This window comes from Lepidochelys olivacea (genome assembly GCF_965140295.1).
Source record: "Lepidochelys olivacea isolate rLepOli2 genome assembly, chromosome: 3".
Lineage (NCBI taxonomy): Eukaryota > Metazoa > Chordata > Testudines > Cheloniidae > Lepidochelys > Lepidochelys olivacea.
In genome coordinates, this window is record NC_140413.1 from 89669680 (window position 1) to 89686722 (window position 17043).

Consider the following 17043-nt stretch of genomic DNA (forward strand, 5'->3'; position numbering starts at 1 on the left):
TTCTCCTCCCCCACACGTGTGTTTAATAGCAGACATGACCTTTAAAACAGAAAGAAAAATCAAGCTACATGACAATTTACAGCTTAATGATTCAACATCATGAAAATCTGTCATCAGATTGTAGAACCATATAACGCAGTGCAGTTCTGCATTTGTGGATACCAACAGACACTAACTCTTATTGTTCAGTCTGTTGGACAAGAAAATAGATCCATGAATGGAGTGTGTTGCAGTTCAGGAACATATGATACCTAAAGTGGAGTGACTAGGAGGATGCATGTGTTTTGGAATTATTCTATGCTCTTCTGAGAGTCATAATTCCCTTCCTCATCACTTCCAGCTACACAGTGCCCCATACTCATCGCTGATTGTAAATTTATAACCTAGCCTTTGTGGATTTAGGTTTGCTATCAAGTACTTTTGAAAAAAATAGTGATATTAATGCGAGGCGATGCACTCAAGCTACAGGCACTGGCAAATAAATTTACAAAACCTACCCATGACTTATTCTCTACCCTGTAAGGAAAATTTGACAGCTCCTCCTGTCCCTTGTTACTAACAATTTTACACAAACCCATCTCTTTTATAAATAATTTACTACAGGAAATGAAATATTAAAGAAAGCTCAGGGATGCATCATGATCTCACCAATCAGTCACAATGTCTTATTCAATAGACAAAAGATAGGAGAGGTTCTCACTGACAGACATATTACCAGCGTGAAATTCAATATTAAATATTTCCCCCATTTGAGACTGCAGGATTTGGTAAATCCTCACTAAATATCAAGATTGCAACAACAGGGCCACTGCACATCACAACTAATACAAATATTCATACATTTGAGACAATTTAATTTATATCTGTAATAGGAAAATATTGCTCTGGTGTGTTCCTTTAATCTGCCTGGGGACAGCTCAATAATAATAATCATAAATTATACTTTAAATGTATCCAGCAGTGTTCATCAGGAAAGATCCTGAAGCACTTTAATAAACTATACATTAGGATCACTTGCCCATCACTATAATACAGCCCCCTTTGTGGTAGAACGTGACAGACCACTGTGCAGGAAACAAAATGTTTGAAGGTTGGGAAGGGGTTTAAAACAAAGAAATGAAGAATAAATTTTGAGGAGGGGAAATTTAGCCAGGGACAACATGATCACCTGATTTGCACTGCGCTGCATCCTGCCATATTTACAATAGTATGTGGCCAGACTCAGTAACACACTGGAAATGACTATTTTTCCTGGCTATCAGTGAACCTCTACCGTTGTGGACAACATCACTTCTTAAATGTTTAGGAATAGTGGGCAGAACTCTCTCCTGCACAGGTTATTCCCAGACAGAGGCATGTAAATTCCATGAGGTTCAGCCCAGTTTCCTTACTACTTTTCCATCAAGGATGATGAGGTTTCACCTGCAAATACCTGCATAGGAGACTATGGTTGGGATTTCACTTATTACACTTGCTTATCTCAGGTCAATGAACTGGAGGCATAGGTAAGGCGGCGAGTCTGTCATGGAGGTCACAGAAGTTACGGATTCCAGGACTTTCCAGGACCTCTGTAACTTCTGCAGCCAGCAGGTGCAACTGACCCCAGACCTGCCTGAGAAGCTTGGGCGGCCCTGAGGCCAGCTGCATTAGCCCTCCAGCCCAACAATGGTGGTCCTGGGCTGCCCTCCACCAGCAGTCAGCGATGGTCCCAGGCTGGCAGGGCCTCCCCGCACCATCTGCAGCAGCTGCTGCAGTTCTGGGCCCCCTGCCAGCAGCGTCGGTGACAGTCCCAGGACAGCGGGACTCCCCCGCCAGCAGCAGCGATGGCAGTCCTGGGCAAATGGGGCCGGTTCTTCCCAGCAGCCGCGGTCCTGTGCCGCCTTCCCCAGCACCAGTGGGCACAGCAGTGGGTGCCCCGAAGACCACCCCCAGCACCAGCGGGTGCCTGGAACCCCCATCCAGAGCAGCAGCTGTGCCCCCAGATCCTCCAGAACACCAAAAATGTAGTCACTGAGATATAGTACAAGTCATGGACAGGTCACAGGGCTGTGAATTTTTGTTTATTGCTTGTGACCTGTCCAGGACTTTTACTAAAAATGCCCATGACTAAATCTTAGCCTTAGGTATAGGGCAGGGATCGGCAACCTTTGGCACGTGGCCTGTCAGAGTAAGCCCTGTGGAGGGCCAAGCCGGTTTGTTTACCTGCCACGTCCACATATTCGGCTGATCGCGGCTCCCACTGGCCGCGGTTCGCCGCTCCAGGCCAATGGGGGCTGCGGTAAGCAGTGGCCAGCATATCCCTCAGCCCACATGGCAGGTAAACAAACCAGCCCAGCCCGCCAGGGACCTACCGTGGCAGTCTGTGGGCCAAAGGTTGCTGATCCCTGGCATAGAGTATCAACACAAAGCCCAAGGGCCTCTATAAAGTGAGTAAGAACCTAACTGTAAATTCTGTCTCCACTCTCCACAATTACTTTTAGGTCATTTGACAAGTCAATCGTTTCTAAACCCTTTTTGTCCTCCAATCCTAATAAATATTACAGCCTTCAGATTAAATCAGAGCACTGCACTCTTCCTCTTTATTTAGCACATTTACTAAACTACAAGCTACAGTACTATCTGAAATTAGTTTTTAGTGTTTTGCTTACTTTGGAGGTATTCTAGCAGACTTCCATATCTCATCAGCTCAGTAATAATATAAACTGGATCCTCTAAAGTGCAAACCGCATAGAGCTGTATAAGCTTTGGGTGTCTAAGGTGCTTCATTATTTGTGCCTCCCTCAGGAAGTCCTTTGGATCCATTGAATCTGAAGCAAGAATAGAGAGAAAAGAAAAAAAAGAATCAGCTGATGTTAGAGGCCCAGCAACCGGTGGGAATCACTAAGATTATTTTCTATCTCTTTGTAAAGCACACCAGCACCACAAACCTTCAGAGTTACCAGAGAAATGAATCAGTGCAGCTGAAAAAAACAATTAGGAAGTGAAACATGTCAGTTGCCTGGGAGCACAGGACTCATGTGCTATGACCCCTAGGTGTACAAATGTAAAGGTTAGTCCTTATGGGGGTGCGGGGGAGAGAGAGAGAGACATTTAATTTATAAAATAAGACACCACAGTACACGCCGTCTCGAAGAAACGTTTATGTTAATATGCAAAAGCCAGAGAACTGAATATTTAAATACTGAATTTAAAGCTTCTCTCACACAGAAAGCATCCCAAGACCAAAAACTGACTGTGGTGGGGTGTGTTATCCCTTTAAGGGACACTCTAGAGTTTACAGCCAAGGCAGCCTGCACATAATCAAGGAGCATCCTGCCTTTGGGGCTGTTCTCTATAAACAGGAAAAGGAAGCTGAGCAAGGGAGAGGTAACTACAGGCTGTAGGTTCTGGGGCACTAGCTTAACCTGGACTCTAGAAATCTTATTTTCTGATTACATGGTTGGTTGCTCTTACTCAAGGCTCCAAAGTAAGGGCCTTATGAACTGGGTTATGCATCACTTGATGCCTTGGTGAAAGTGAGAAGCCTGCCTGCCTACTAGAAGTAGACTGGGGTTGGTCTGGAGGCCTTCTTAAAGAGCAGATGCTTTAATTTTTTTTTTTTTTAATTTTTGTTAGTTTGGTAATTGTCCTCCCCTTTCTTGGATCCTGTACACTGACTCGGGACTAAAATGCCACACCATGAATTTTGGAAACAGGCAGAGTTGTCTTAAATGGCCTCTGAAATTCCTTAAATGGCAAAATCAATTCAATTTTGCAGTTTTACTCAACTTGCCAGTGCTGCTGGATGCCCAAATATTAGCAATAGCTAGAAATACTTTTATCATTGTCAGTTACATAAGTGTTTATACTAACCCACTTGGATATGTGGAAGTATAACATTGTATAAGTATAAGGTTGTGTAAAGGGACATGCTGGATACATTGTATTTGAGAGGGCATGCCAAAACATGTTACAAAGTATCTGAGGGAGCACACGCAGGGACAATTAGCTTTTGAATGGAGAAGCAATTATGATAGAGCCAGCACGTCTAAGAAGCAGGCATCGGAATGGAAGGTGTGAAGGCCAATTAGTTAAGTTAACTGGAAGCTGTTAAAGGAGATTGTTAAGGGTGGCAGGTAATTGAAGATATGTGACTGGTCTCAGGGATCTCGAAGGGTGGTGACTAAAATCTTTTTCTTCTTTTGTCTGTAACTTCTCTGTAACTTATAGATATTTATAGATATTTAGGTCAGAAGGGACCATTATGATCATCTAGTCTGACCTCCTGCACAATGCAGGCCACAGAATTTCACCCACCACACCTAAAAAAGACCTCACACCTATATCTGTGCTATTGAAGTCCTCAAATTGTAGTTTGAAGACCTCAAGGAGCAGAGAATCCTCCAGCAAGTGACCCGTGCCCCATGCTACAGAGGAAGGCGAAAAACCTCCAGGGCCTTCCAATCTGCCCTGGAGGAAAATTCCTTCCCGACCCCAAATATGGCGATCAGCTAAACCCTGAGCATATGGGCAAGATTCATCAGCCAGATACTACAGAAAATTCTTTCCCGGGTAACTTGGATCTTACCCCATCTAAAAACCCATCACAGGCCATTGGGCCTATTTACCATGAATATTTAATTACCAAAACCATGTTATCCCATCATACCATCTCCTCCATAAACTTATCGAGTTTAATCTTAAAGCAAGATAGATCTTTTGCCCCCACTACTTCCCTCGGAAGGCTATTCCAAAACTTCACTCCTCTGATGGTTAGAAACCTTCGTCTAATTTCTAATCTAAATTTCCTAGTGGCCAGTTTATATCCATTTGTTCTTGTGTCCACATTGGTATTGAGTTTAAATAATTCCTCTCCCTCTCTGGTATTTATCCCTCTGATATATTTATAGAGAGCAATCATATCTCCCCTCAACCTTCTTTTAGTTAGGCTAAACAAGCCAAGCTCCCTGAGTCTCCTTTCATAAGACAAATTTTCCATTCCTCGGATCATCCTAGTAGCCCTTCTCTGTACCTGTTCCAGTTTGAATTCATCCTTCTTAAACATGGGAGACCAGAACTGCACACAGTATTCCAGGTGAGGTCTCACCAGTGCCTTATATAACGGTACTAAAACCTCCTTATCCCTACTGGAAATACCTCTCCTGATGCATCCCAAGACGACATTAGCTTTTTTCACAGCCATATCACATTGGCAGCTCATAGTCAACCTATGATCAACCAATACTCCAAGGTCCTTTTCCTCCTCCGTTACTTCTAGTTGATGCGTCCCTAGCTTATAACTAAAATTCTTGTTATTAATCCCTAAATGCATGACCTTACACTTCTCACTATTAAATTTCATCCTATTCCTATTACTCCAGTTTACAAGGTCATCCAGATCCTCCTGTAGGGTATCCCTGTCCTTCTCTAAATTAGCAATACCTCCCAGCTTTGTATCATCTGCAAACTTTATTAGCACACTCCCACTTTTTGTGCCCAGGTCAGTAATAAAAAGATTAAATAAGATTGGTCCCAAAACTGATCCTTGAGGAACTCCACTGGTAACCTCCCTCCAACTTGACAGTTCACCTTTCAGTGTTCTTGTTCTCCAGCAAGCTGTATAAATTAAGAGACACAAGCCCCACTTGGGGGGCTCACTTCTAAATGTATTAGCAGAGAAGCTTTGCTAATAAAACAGAGTGGTCTGATAAATTGTGAGTCTGAGTCAAACTTTGACAGATACAGACCTAACACCATGGTGATCCATTTGTTTATCACCTTCAGGCTACACTACTGCAACTCACTACCCTTGGAGCTGACCCTGAAGGCTATCTATTCAAAAGCTGCAATATGTGTGGCATGAGATGTTCTGCTCTTAAAGTAAATTAAGAACACATGACTCTTGTGGTTCACTTTCTCATCAGCTGCCAGATCAATTCAAGACCCAATCCAAGGTCCTGGTCTCCATTTTTAACTCAGGGACCACTAAATTATGAACTGCATTTCAGAGGGTCACTTCACTATTACAGAGAAGGCTGAACTGAGTCTTCCCACAGGGCAAGACATAGTGTTTTACAAAGGAATTTTTTAATATAACTAATGTCATAAAATCACCCCAACTCTTTCAAGCCAGCTGCTGGGATCTAACCAGTTTAAAATAGCAACTGGAACAGAGATAGAAATGGAGTTCTTCCTGCTAGAGGGATAACCATGGACAGTTTAGAATGTATATATATATATATATATATATATATATACACACACACACACACACACACACACACTTTTGTGTATCTATCTAGCTATATATTTCCCTCTGGAATAAGCATAAATAGTTGGTTTGTCTATATATACTCCTTTTGTTTTCTTTTAAGACTTACTTTTTATTTAGAAATAACAACAAACCTTGCTGTTTGATCCCCATAACCTTGTAACTCTTGCATTATAGTTAATCATAATAAGCAGGTAGGGATTTAGCCGAAAACAGTCTGTCCTCATTAATATACTAATCTGAGATATCTACTATAGCAGGATCAGAGAGATTGCCTGAGGTAGAAGTTGAGCAGTCTGTCACAGGGACTAGTCCCTGAGGGGATCAGGAACCCAGAATACCTGTAACAGGCTCCGCTAAGGAGAATGAGTCAACTCAGATCCACCTATGGGCCTAAGTAATTAGGAGACAAGGTGGATGAGATAATATCTTTTATTGGACTGGCTTCTGTTGGAGAAAGAGACAAGCTTTAGAACTACGCAGAGTTCTTCTTCAGGTCTGGGAAAGGTACTCAGAGTGTTACAGCTAAATGCAAGGTGGAACAGATAGTTTAGCATAAGTAGTTAGAATATATTATCAGGGACCATTCAACGTGAAGTGGCCTGTTAGCCCCCTTGTAGTGAAAGGACAAAAAAGGGGGGTTAGTGAATTACAGATTGTTGTAATAAGCCATAAATCCAGTGTCTTTATTAAGAGCATCATTTTTAGTGTCTAGCAAAACTAAGAATTTAAGCTCGCAGGCTCATCTTTTGAAAGTGTGGTGCAGGTTTCCTTTGAGGATGAGGGCTAAGAGCTGAGAGATCAGATTTAGTGACCATTTTGTACAAAGTGTTCACCCACAGGTAATAGGGTGTCTTTGTCTTTTATCATTTTCCTGTGTGAGCTCATTCAAGAACGTAGTGATTGTCCGGTTTCACCCACATAGAACCTAAGTAATCGGGTGACAGTTAATTAACTAAGGAGTACGTGGGCCTAATAAAAGCTTATGAGGGCTCAGTCAGAAAACCCAGAAAAGAAGAACCTCCTGAGGAGAGACACTCCTCAGGGAACTGGGCAGGAAGCTACACCCAGTGTTCCTAAAGAACAGAGGCTCACGGAAGAAGGAAGAGGCCCAGAGAGAAAGTGTTCCCAGGCAAGGGACCAAAGCAGCCCAAGGGAATGAACTAGGCATGGGACTTCCTGGGGAGTCACTAGGGACTGGCTCAGCAAAGGACAACACATTGGGTGGGGGTGGAAGAGACGCTGGTATCCGGCTGAACACCCAGCAGAGACCCAAACTCCTAGCAGGGAATCCAGCCTGGGAGTGCTTCAGGGCTAGAGGGACTAAAACATAAAAGTGATTATTGCAGGGGCAGAGTTCCAATGGAGTAGCTGATTGAAACTATCATTTTGTTTCATGTTGTTGTTTTCCTGTTAAATAAATGAAACCCTCTAAAGAGGGTGCTCTTTAATATTGGAAAGCCTTCTTTGATTTATTTATGCCCAGGGTATGGGGAAACTGAAACAAGGGCTCATCTGCCGACCACCAGAGTGACCTCCATGCTATTTATAAAGTCACAGAAACAAAGTAAAGTTTGCCCAATAAAAATGAACAGAAATGCTTGTTTTATTCAGTTTTGGTTAGAAGGATCCTCTGGTAAATAAACTGCAATAGATTTCTTTGAGAAAGATCACAGAGATTAAATATTATTGAAATACTGTATGTCAAATAGTTGGGATGAACTGAAGAAGATTAAACAAGAGAGTGTGCCGAGGAAATGGGTAAAAGGAATTTCGGAAGCAGACAATTGTCCATGAGGTGGTGATGTCATAGGAATGGTTTCAGGGCAGATGGAGGACGCTAGTCTGAGAGGGATTATTATTATTGCTACAGTAGTGCCTAGAAGGCCCATTGAGCTCAGTATGGTATAGACAGATAGTAAGACAATCCCATTCCCAAAGACTTTACAATCTAAAAAGACAAAGGTTGGGAGGGGAAACAGACAAAGAGAGGCAAAGTGACTTGCCCAAGATTGCACAGCAGGTCATTGGCAGAGCCAGGAATAGAAACAACATCTCCTGGCTAGTGCCCTACCCACTGGAGTATACTGTGTCTCAGATACCCAATGGACAGTTGGAATCAATAAGACCAGACTGTGGAGTGAATGATAACTTTAAGACTTACTGCATTCACTGTCCAAGAAGGTACTATTGTGTTCTGCTGCATATTTCACAAGAAAGCCTGCTGAGTATCTGTTGCAATTCTTTCCCTGTAAGTGCCTAAAAAGTCACAGCCTCTGTTAGGCAGAGTCAAAGATAAAGAAAAATATAACAGAGCACATGAGGAAATCTCGGAAGAAAGAAACTGCTGCTACTATTTTCTTTTAGAGTTGTTGTGATTACTGCTTGTTTCAACAAAATTCTATAGCTCCAGGCCGACTGGCCTAAAGGTGAGTCAGCATAGTCACTGTGGCCTGGAAACAATAATGTGACAAGGGAACCCTTATTTCCCAGCTGTAGTGTCATTCGTGGGCTGACAAAACTCTTATTGCCAGAAGCCTGAACATTGCTGTTCTTGGCCTGCGTCCTGTAGTCCCTAGTGTAACTTTTCAACGCAAGATGGTTTATGCTTGTGCACCTGCATGCCCCCAGTGGACACTTTGTCTTTTTCTGTACAATGTAAACAGTTACAAGAATGTGTTGCTAAAACTTTCATTTGAGGTTTTAAGTGACTGTGTTTTCAGTCATGCCCCAATAGACCTTCTTTGTCTTCCTGTCTGTCCAACATACATTGCCTTCTGAGATCAGAGAGATTGCATTAAGAACCAGGATTGAAGTGGAAAGCATTGACAAATGTTCTCCTGGGGTTTTACTCTTGGGCAGTACTATTTTCAGTGAATGAGGCTAATTTTGGCCATGACATAGTTTTGCCATCTCATAGGAAAGAAAATAAAAACAGTATGGACATTAGCAGGGAGTGGCTGGCCAACACAGCCAAGTTGGTGTCAAAGCAGTGTATAAACAGTTGTGAAAAATGACATGACAGTTTATGCTATCTTCACAAATGAGGCTGGCACCAAATAAAATAATTTCAAATAATGATGAATTCATAAAATATATTAAAGATGTTTCACAAGCCTCTGTATTACTTTAATCAAAAGCCTCCTGTTTAAATAGGAATCTTCTGACTCTCTCAGTGAAGTTAATGGAAACCCTGTGTAAATGTAAAGACTATAGACAAATCATCTTGACATTTTGAAGGGCTCCATAATCCACCATTGGCAGGATCAGAAATCAGTTTTCAAATGGTCAGGAAAAACTGATTCAGAATCCATATGGATTCATCTTCTGATCCTCCTAATAATACAACATGCAGTGCTGAACGATCACCTTTAACTCCTCCCCCATTCCCTCTGGAGACACTGTCACTTCTTTGTCTTTTATTCTATGATAGCTTTTTGTCTGTACAATTTATTAATTCTGGCTGATGTTACAAAGTTATAATTATGAAATTATTGTATCCAAGAGTTCTGCTATATGGAAGTTGAATTGACCACCTGCTGGCACAGGGTACAGCATGTGCCTACCAAACCAAGGACAATGGGTGATTCTGAAACCTTAACTACTGTACTCTGATCAAACAATGGGTATGCTAAGGAGCTGAAGCTAGTTGCTCCAATTTGTCTGCATGATGGGGGGGAGTGAAAAATTCTGAAACAAGAAAAAAGGACAGAGGTGGCAAAGCAAGGAGGAAGAAGGGGAAAGGCTTTTCATAGACAGAGGAAGCTTTGGGCAGGAGAGAGGAAGAGAACAGGCGTGCTTTCGTAGAAGGGAGCTCTGGTGTAACAGCAGTACCAGACATGGTCAGAAAATCTAGCTGCACTAGAGAAGGCTCCATGACTCTGATGAGAAACTCTGAGCTGCAAGGGAAGGATCCCAGATACCCCAGAGGATTCTGCCCAAGCCCAAAAAACTACAGAGTGGTGAGGAAACTGAGGCAGAGAAAGTGTATACAGGTGTGTTTATTATTTTGTCTAGATTTCTGTATAGCTCGTGCTGTTAAGTAAAGAGTAATTGTGTTTTAGAATCCTGTGCATAGTTTGTCTGTTTGTTTTCACTGTTATGTACCCCTGAAGAGGTAAACTGTAATCCAGAAGGCTCAGACCTTTGATGGCATTCTGTGGAATATGCAGGAGTCACCGGGGAGGCTTGTGGAAAATGGCACATGGGGCCCCACTGCCAAGATAGGTTTCAGACACAGGGTCTGTACTGGATTGAGTTCCTAGAGGCCCAAAGCCAGGCACAGCACCTAAACTCTGCATAGCTCCAGCAAGCTACAGCACATGGGATTCAATGTTTGGATCTCTTCATCATAGTCTGAGTATCCAGCAGGAGGAGCATGACTAGATCTGTGACATGTTACTGCATTCCTATACCCAACACAGTTCCATTCATACTAGGGGGCCTAGGGTAAAATTTTCAAAAGTGACTTAGGAGCCTAAGTCTAACTGTAAGTCAAGGGGTGCTTTTGGAACTCTTACCCCAAATTTTCTATGGCATCAGATTTGTATATGTGCGCCACTTGCATATGCAAACATCTTGTTCTTATTTATGATTTATATAAAGTGTGTAAGTGCTTTATAGACATGTAAAAATATACATCCTTCTGAATAATTTATTATGTAAAAAGACAATTTATAAAAGAGATGATTTAAAATGTATTTATTTGACTCCACCCCTAAATTCTTTTTATTTGCATATACCATGCTTAATGGCCTCTACTTTCTCTATTTTTACAATTGCCTTTTTTTCTCACTTTTAAATGTTATATAGACATTAACAATCATTTTAAGGCTGGTCTATTTTTAGTACATACACCGGTCTGTTTAATCCCAGGCCTATTTCATTTTAACTCAGAACTAAGGAGTTGCACAATAATTAATGTCATATTTCTGACCTGTAAGGAATGCTGAATAATGAAGCTTGGCATAAACTCAGTTTGGTGCTCGACTGGTAGTTTACAAGTACCAGGAATAATAATCATTATAACACAAAGATAATAATGTCTTACATTTACATATCACCTTTCATCCTGCATTATTGTACACATTAAATATTCTGAAACCACCTCCTTCATCACTGAAACCTAGCCCATCTGCGTGGCATGCAGCTATGTTTTAATAATGTACAATAGTAGACAACAGTTTGATAGGAAGTGAGGAAGAATAAGGCATTCAACTGAAATTGCAGGGAGAATTTAGGTTGTGATAATCTAACTACCCACTGATTTTGTACAGGACATCAGCTTTATACTCCCCGCGCCCATCCGCCCTAAAAACAACACCTCCAGTATCTCAATGTTTGTTCACACCATGTTAGGAAATTGGCTTAGGGAAAGATTCACCAGTACCACTTCCTGCAGCATTCTGGGAATTAGATTTTCCTGGAGCTGGGAGGTCTTCCAGCAATGGAAACATTTTAAAAGGATTTTTTAAAAGAATTGTTGAAAAAATGTAGTACACATAGAAAAGAGTCCCAAGAGTGATTTGAGAGATGGAGAAAATGCCTTACAGTAAGACACTTAAAGAATTTAATCTACTTAGTTTATCAAAAAAAGATTGAGAGGTGACTTGATTAGTGTATAAGCACCTTCACATGGAGTAAGTATTGGGTGTGAAAGTGGAGTAGAGAAAAGTATACCAATGGTTAGAAATAGAAGGCAGACACATTCAAATTAGTAATTAGGCACACATTTTTAACAGTGAAGATGAATAACGGTTGGAACAAACTACCAAGAGAAATGGTGGATTCACCATCATTTGATGCTTTCAGCATTTCATGCTTTCATCATGACTGGATGCCTTTCTGAAAGTTATGCTTTAGTCAACGACAAGTCATTGGGCTCAATACAGGGCTAACTAGGTGAAGTTTAATGGCCTGTGATATATAAGAGGAAATACCAGATAACATAATGGTCAATTCTGGCTTTTTTTTCTATATGTCTATGAAGACCATTATATCTCTGTATTCTAAGTGTGAAGAATCAGTATGTGTCCCAGAATATAACAAACTTAATGTCAAAACTCATGAACTACAGAGGCCATTCCCCAATTGCCTTTATATTAAGATGAAGTAAATTACCACATCTGGCTTCTGTTACATTTTTATTAATACCAAACTAAGCTTTTATCATTTTGATTAGGGTATTTTAAATTGTTTAAATCAATATATCTGATGGAGATTGCTGAAATTATGAAAGTAAGTTTTGGAAACCCAATGTGCTAGGACATTAAAATATGGAGGTTTCAGAATGGGGGTAGGACATTTTTACAAAAAAAGTTAATCTCTTAGCCCTAGTCTACACTGGGGGTGAGGGTTGACCTAAGATACACAACTTCAGCTACGCAAATAGTGTAGCTGAAGTCAGTGTATCTTCGGTCGACTTACCTGGCTGTGAGGACGGTGGAGAGTTGACCGCTGCCGCTTCCCCATCGACTCCGCTTCTGCCTCTCACGAGCTGGAGTTCCGGAGTCGATGGGGAGCGCATTCGGGGATCGATTTATCTCGTCTAGACAAGATGCGATAAATTGATCCCCAATAGATCGATCACTACCCGCCGATCCATCTGGTAGTGAAGACCTGCCCAAAGAAAAATCTGCTGTAGTGTTCTGAACACAGCATCTTGTTATCACAATACTTTGTCTTTACTGTAGAATACTGTGATATTTTATAAGGTATATCAATAATAGAATCACAGGGCCCAAACCCACTCCTTCCATTGACTTAAACAAGAGCTGGACCACACCATAGAAAACAGAGATGGAGAAGATGAATTAAACCATGTCACCCATTTCCTGAGCCAGAGCAGAACAATATCTATAATATATTAGCTATGGCTTTGTCCAATCTAATTTTAAATATCAGAGGTAAAGTCTTCCACCACTCCACACTGCTATGCTTCTATTATCATAGAATCATAGAATCATAGAATATCAGGGTTGGAAGGGACCCCTGAAGGTCATCTAGTCCAACCCCCTGCTCAAAGCAGGACCAATTCCCAGTTAAACCATCCCAGCCAGGGCTTTGTCAAGCCTGACCTTAAAAACCTCTAAGGAAGGAGATTCTACCACCTCCCTAGGTAACGCATTCCAGTGTTTCACCACCCTCTTAGTGAAAAAGTTTTTCCTAATATCCAATCTAAACCTCCCCCACTGCAACTTGAGACCATTACTCCTCGTTCTGTCATCTGCTACCATTGAGAACAGTCTAGAGCCATCCTCTTTGGAACCCCCTTTCAGGTAGTTGAAAGCAGCTATCAAATCCCCCCTCATTCTTCTCTTCTGCAGGCTAAACAATCCCAGCTCCCTCAGCCTCTCCTCATAACTCAAGTGTTCCAGTCCCCTAATCATTTTTGTTGCCCTTCACTGGACTCTCTCCAGTTTATCCACATCCTTCATGAAGTGTGGGGCCCAAAACTGGACACTGTACTCCAGATGAGGCCTCACCAATGTCGAATAGAGGGGAACGATCACGTCCCTCGATCTGCTCGCTATGCCCCTACTTATACATCCCAAAATGCCATTGGCCTTCTTGGCAACAAGGGCACACTGCTGACTCATATCCAGCTTCTCGTCCACTGTCACCCCTAAGTCCTTTTCTGCAGAACTGCTGCATAGCCATTCGGTCCCTAGTCTGTAGCTGTGCATTGGGTTCTTCTGTCCTAAGTGCAGGACCCTGCACTTATCCTTATTGAACCTCATCAGATTTCTTTTGGCCCAATCCTCCAATTTGTCTAGGTCCTTCTGTATCCTATCCCTCCCCTCCAGCGTATCTACCACTCCTCCCAGTTTAGTATCATCCGCAAATTTGCTGAGAGTGCAATCCACACCATCCTCCAGATCATTTATGAAGATATTGAACAAAACCGGCCCCAGGACCGACCCCTGGGGCACTCCACTTGATACCGGCTGCCAACTAGATATGGAGCCATTGATCACTACCCGTTGAGCCCGACAATCTAGCCAGCTTTCTACCCACCTTGTAGTGCATTCATCCAGCCCATACTTCCTTAACTTGCTGACAAGAATACTGTGGGAGACCGTGTCAAATGCTTTGCTAAAGTCAAGAAACAATACATCCACTGCTTTCCCTTCATCCACAGAACCAGTAATCTCATCATAAAAGGCGATTAGATTTGTCAGGCATGACCTTCCCTTGGTGAATCCATGCTGGCTGCTCCTGATCACTTTCCTCTCATGCAAGTGCTTCAGGATTGATTCTTTGAGGACCTGCTCCATGATTTTTCCAGGGACTGAGGTGAGGCTGACTGGCCTGTAGTTCCCAGGATCCTCCTTCTTCCCTTTTTTAAAGATTGGCACTACATTAGCCTTTTTCCAGTCATCCGGGACTTCCCCCGTTCGCCACGAGTTTTCAAAGATAATGGCCAATGGCTCTGCAATCACAGCCGCCAGTTCCTTCAGCACTCTCGGATGCAACTCATCCGGCCCCATGGACTTGTGCACGTCCAGCTTTTCTAAATAGTCCCTAACCACCTCTATCTCCACAGAGGGCTGGCCATCTCTTCCCCATTTTGTGATGCCCAGCGCAGCAGTCTGGGAGAGTTGCCAGAGTTGCAACATAAACTACAGTTCTTTGCTAACTACAGTGTAAAATTTTCAATTTTATCTAACAAATCTACTGCAGTTTATTTATGCGATCATCTTTTATTGCCTTATTATCTATGTAGCAATAAGTGGCTTCTGGGATTGATGAATCACCAATGTGAAGCTGCAAATGTTTAACCAATCTCCACAGCCCTTTCCTATGATTAGGAACCAATCATAAACATAAAAACTGAAGCAGAAATCCCTTCCTCATTTTCTTCCCTTGTGATAATGGGGTAATACTGTGCTGTGTTTCTCAAGCTTTCCAGTGACAACTGTGGGGATGTAGCTAGGATTGACGAACTGATCAATAGTCAAGGGATTGATCTCAGTGGAAAGGAGTAGTGTGGCTGAACATGTGAAAACCAATCTCTTTCAGAAAGGAATAAGGGCTGATTATCTGGCCTCTCACCTTCTTTGTTGTACAATTTAAGTGGTACCAAAAGTGGTATCAGCCAAACAAATAACTGAATGACCTATCGTTCCTGATAGCTTTTAACAAATTAGTAGGGAGAGTTTAGTTAGGACTAGGGGGGGCGATGTGTTTCTATGTTGCTCTATCAGTTCTGATTCCAGTATTAAAAGGGAAGCTTGTTTCATGGAGAAGTGAATAATATATAATGCATCATTAATATGCAGATTTCAGCACACTTTATATAGGTTGGAAAACAGTACTCCCATTTTACAGGGGGCGAGACTGAAGCAGAGAGAGAGGAAGGTCAAAATGTTTTTTAAAAGGTGCTAATTTTGGATGCCTGAAGTGGCCATTGATTTTGGGTGTTCAACTTAAAATACCTTCCACCTGATTTTCAAAGGTGCTGAGCACTGACATTCCCATCATGGGACTGGGGATGCTGAGCACCTTTGAGCTTGGGCATTCAGTTAGGGCATTCAAGATCACTGGTCACTTTAATGAAAAGACAGAGAAAGAGATTAGTCTTACTCTCGCTGTACCTTAATTTTTGTCTATGTAAAATGGATGGCTTCCAGCATTACCAAAGACAACAAAGAGATGAAATATTGAGTTAATATAGTAGAAAAATCAAATATAGGGGCCACATTATGCATTCTGCTGTTAAATGCAGGGTAGCGAGGGAAGTGGAATATCTGTTAAAATGGCCCAAAATCTGTTAAAGGGGAGAGAAGGTAACATGACACCATCCTCTTCTCAAACCCCAATGAAGTCCTTTCAGGTGAATAACACACATTTGGGGCTCTAAGCTTTTTTTTCAGTTTTGTTTTGTAAGTTGTCTTCTAATGATCCTGGGTTCACAATGCAAAAGGTCCTGATAACGGATCATACTTGTAAAATAATCAGAGAGGCCAGGATGCATCATCAGGAGCCTACTGATTATGTGCACTTGAAGAATAGGGAAGAAATTGTATGTCGCCATTCCAAAAAAAACAAAAAAAAGTGAAAAATAATGAGGACAGATATCCCACACACCCTAAAATCTTAAGTCCCTCAGTGGGACTTTCCTGAATCAGAGCCATTAGAACCTCACAAATGCTTTGTGAATGAAAGAAAATGTATTATGATCTCTCTCTTTTTTTTTTAAATGTTTATATCAACTATGCTTGGTTTTGTTATCAATGTGATTTGTGCCATCTGCTGGTAGATGTTGTTTTACAATGCAAAGGATACTTAAAATTAATTTTAAAAGTAAAGAAAAAGTCAAACAGATGCCACATTATTCACACAAGGATATACAGTAGATAAACATCAGCAATTAGTAGAGTATGTCATAAATATGCAAAATGTTAGCACATTTCCAATCGCTATTTAGAGTATTTTACTCTGTATTACTGCTCTTAATAACAACAGAGAGATTTATACAAATACAGATTCTATAACAATAAAACTTCATAGCAATATAGCACCTATCCACCAGAAGGATTTTTACAGCCTACAGTTTATAGATAAAATGATCACTTCACCTACTGATGAAATGCAGCTACCTCTAGAATGTCAGCCATTCTGTGCCAGCAACATTATATGATGGGGCAGGGAGCTTGTGTTGTGTGTGTGAAACTGAAGAACAAAGAACAAATGAAAGAGCAGTGGGAGTTTAGGTAAGCAGGATATAAAATCTTAGTACAAAGTGCCACAGAATCTTTAAGGATCTCAAAAGAGCAAACTCAATCCAGAAT

At 41.6% G+C, this 17043-nt stretch overlaps 1 protein-coding gene across 1 annotated transcript in view; it reads right to left on the reverse strand.

The window, feature by feature from the left end:
• FRK (fyn related Src family tyrosine kinase) overlaps positions 1–17043 on the reverse strand; it is an 80345-nt gene that overhangs the window by 14499 nt on the left and 48803 nt on the right. The window contains exon 5 of the mRNA XM_084622049.1: positions 2649–2807. Within this exon, the coding sequence (XP_084478175.1) occupies positions 2649–2807 (159 nt within the window). The remainder of the gene's footprint in view (positions 1–2648; positions 2808–17043) is intronic.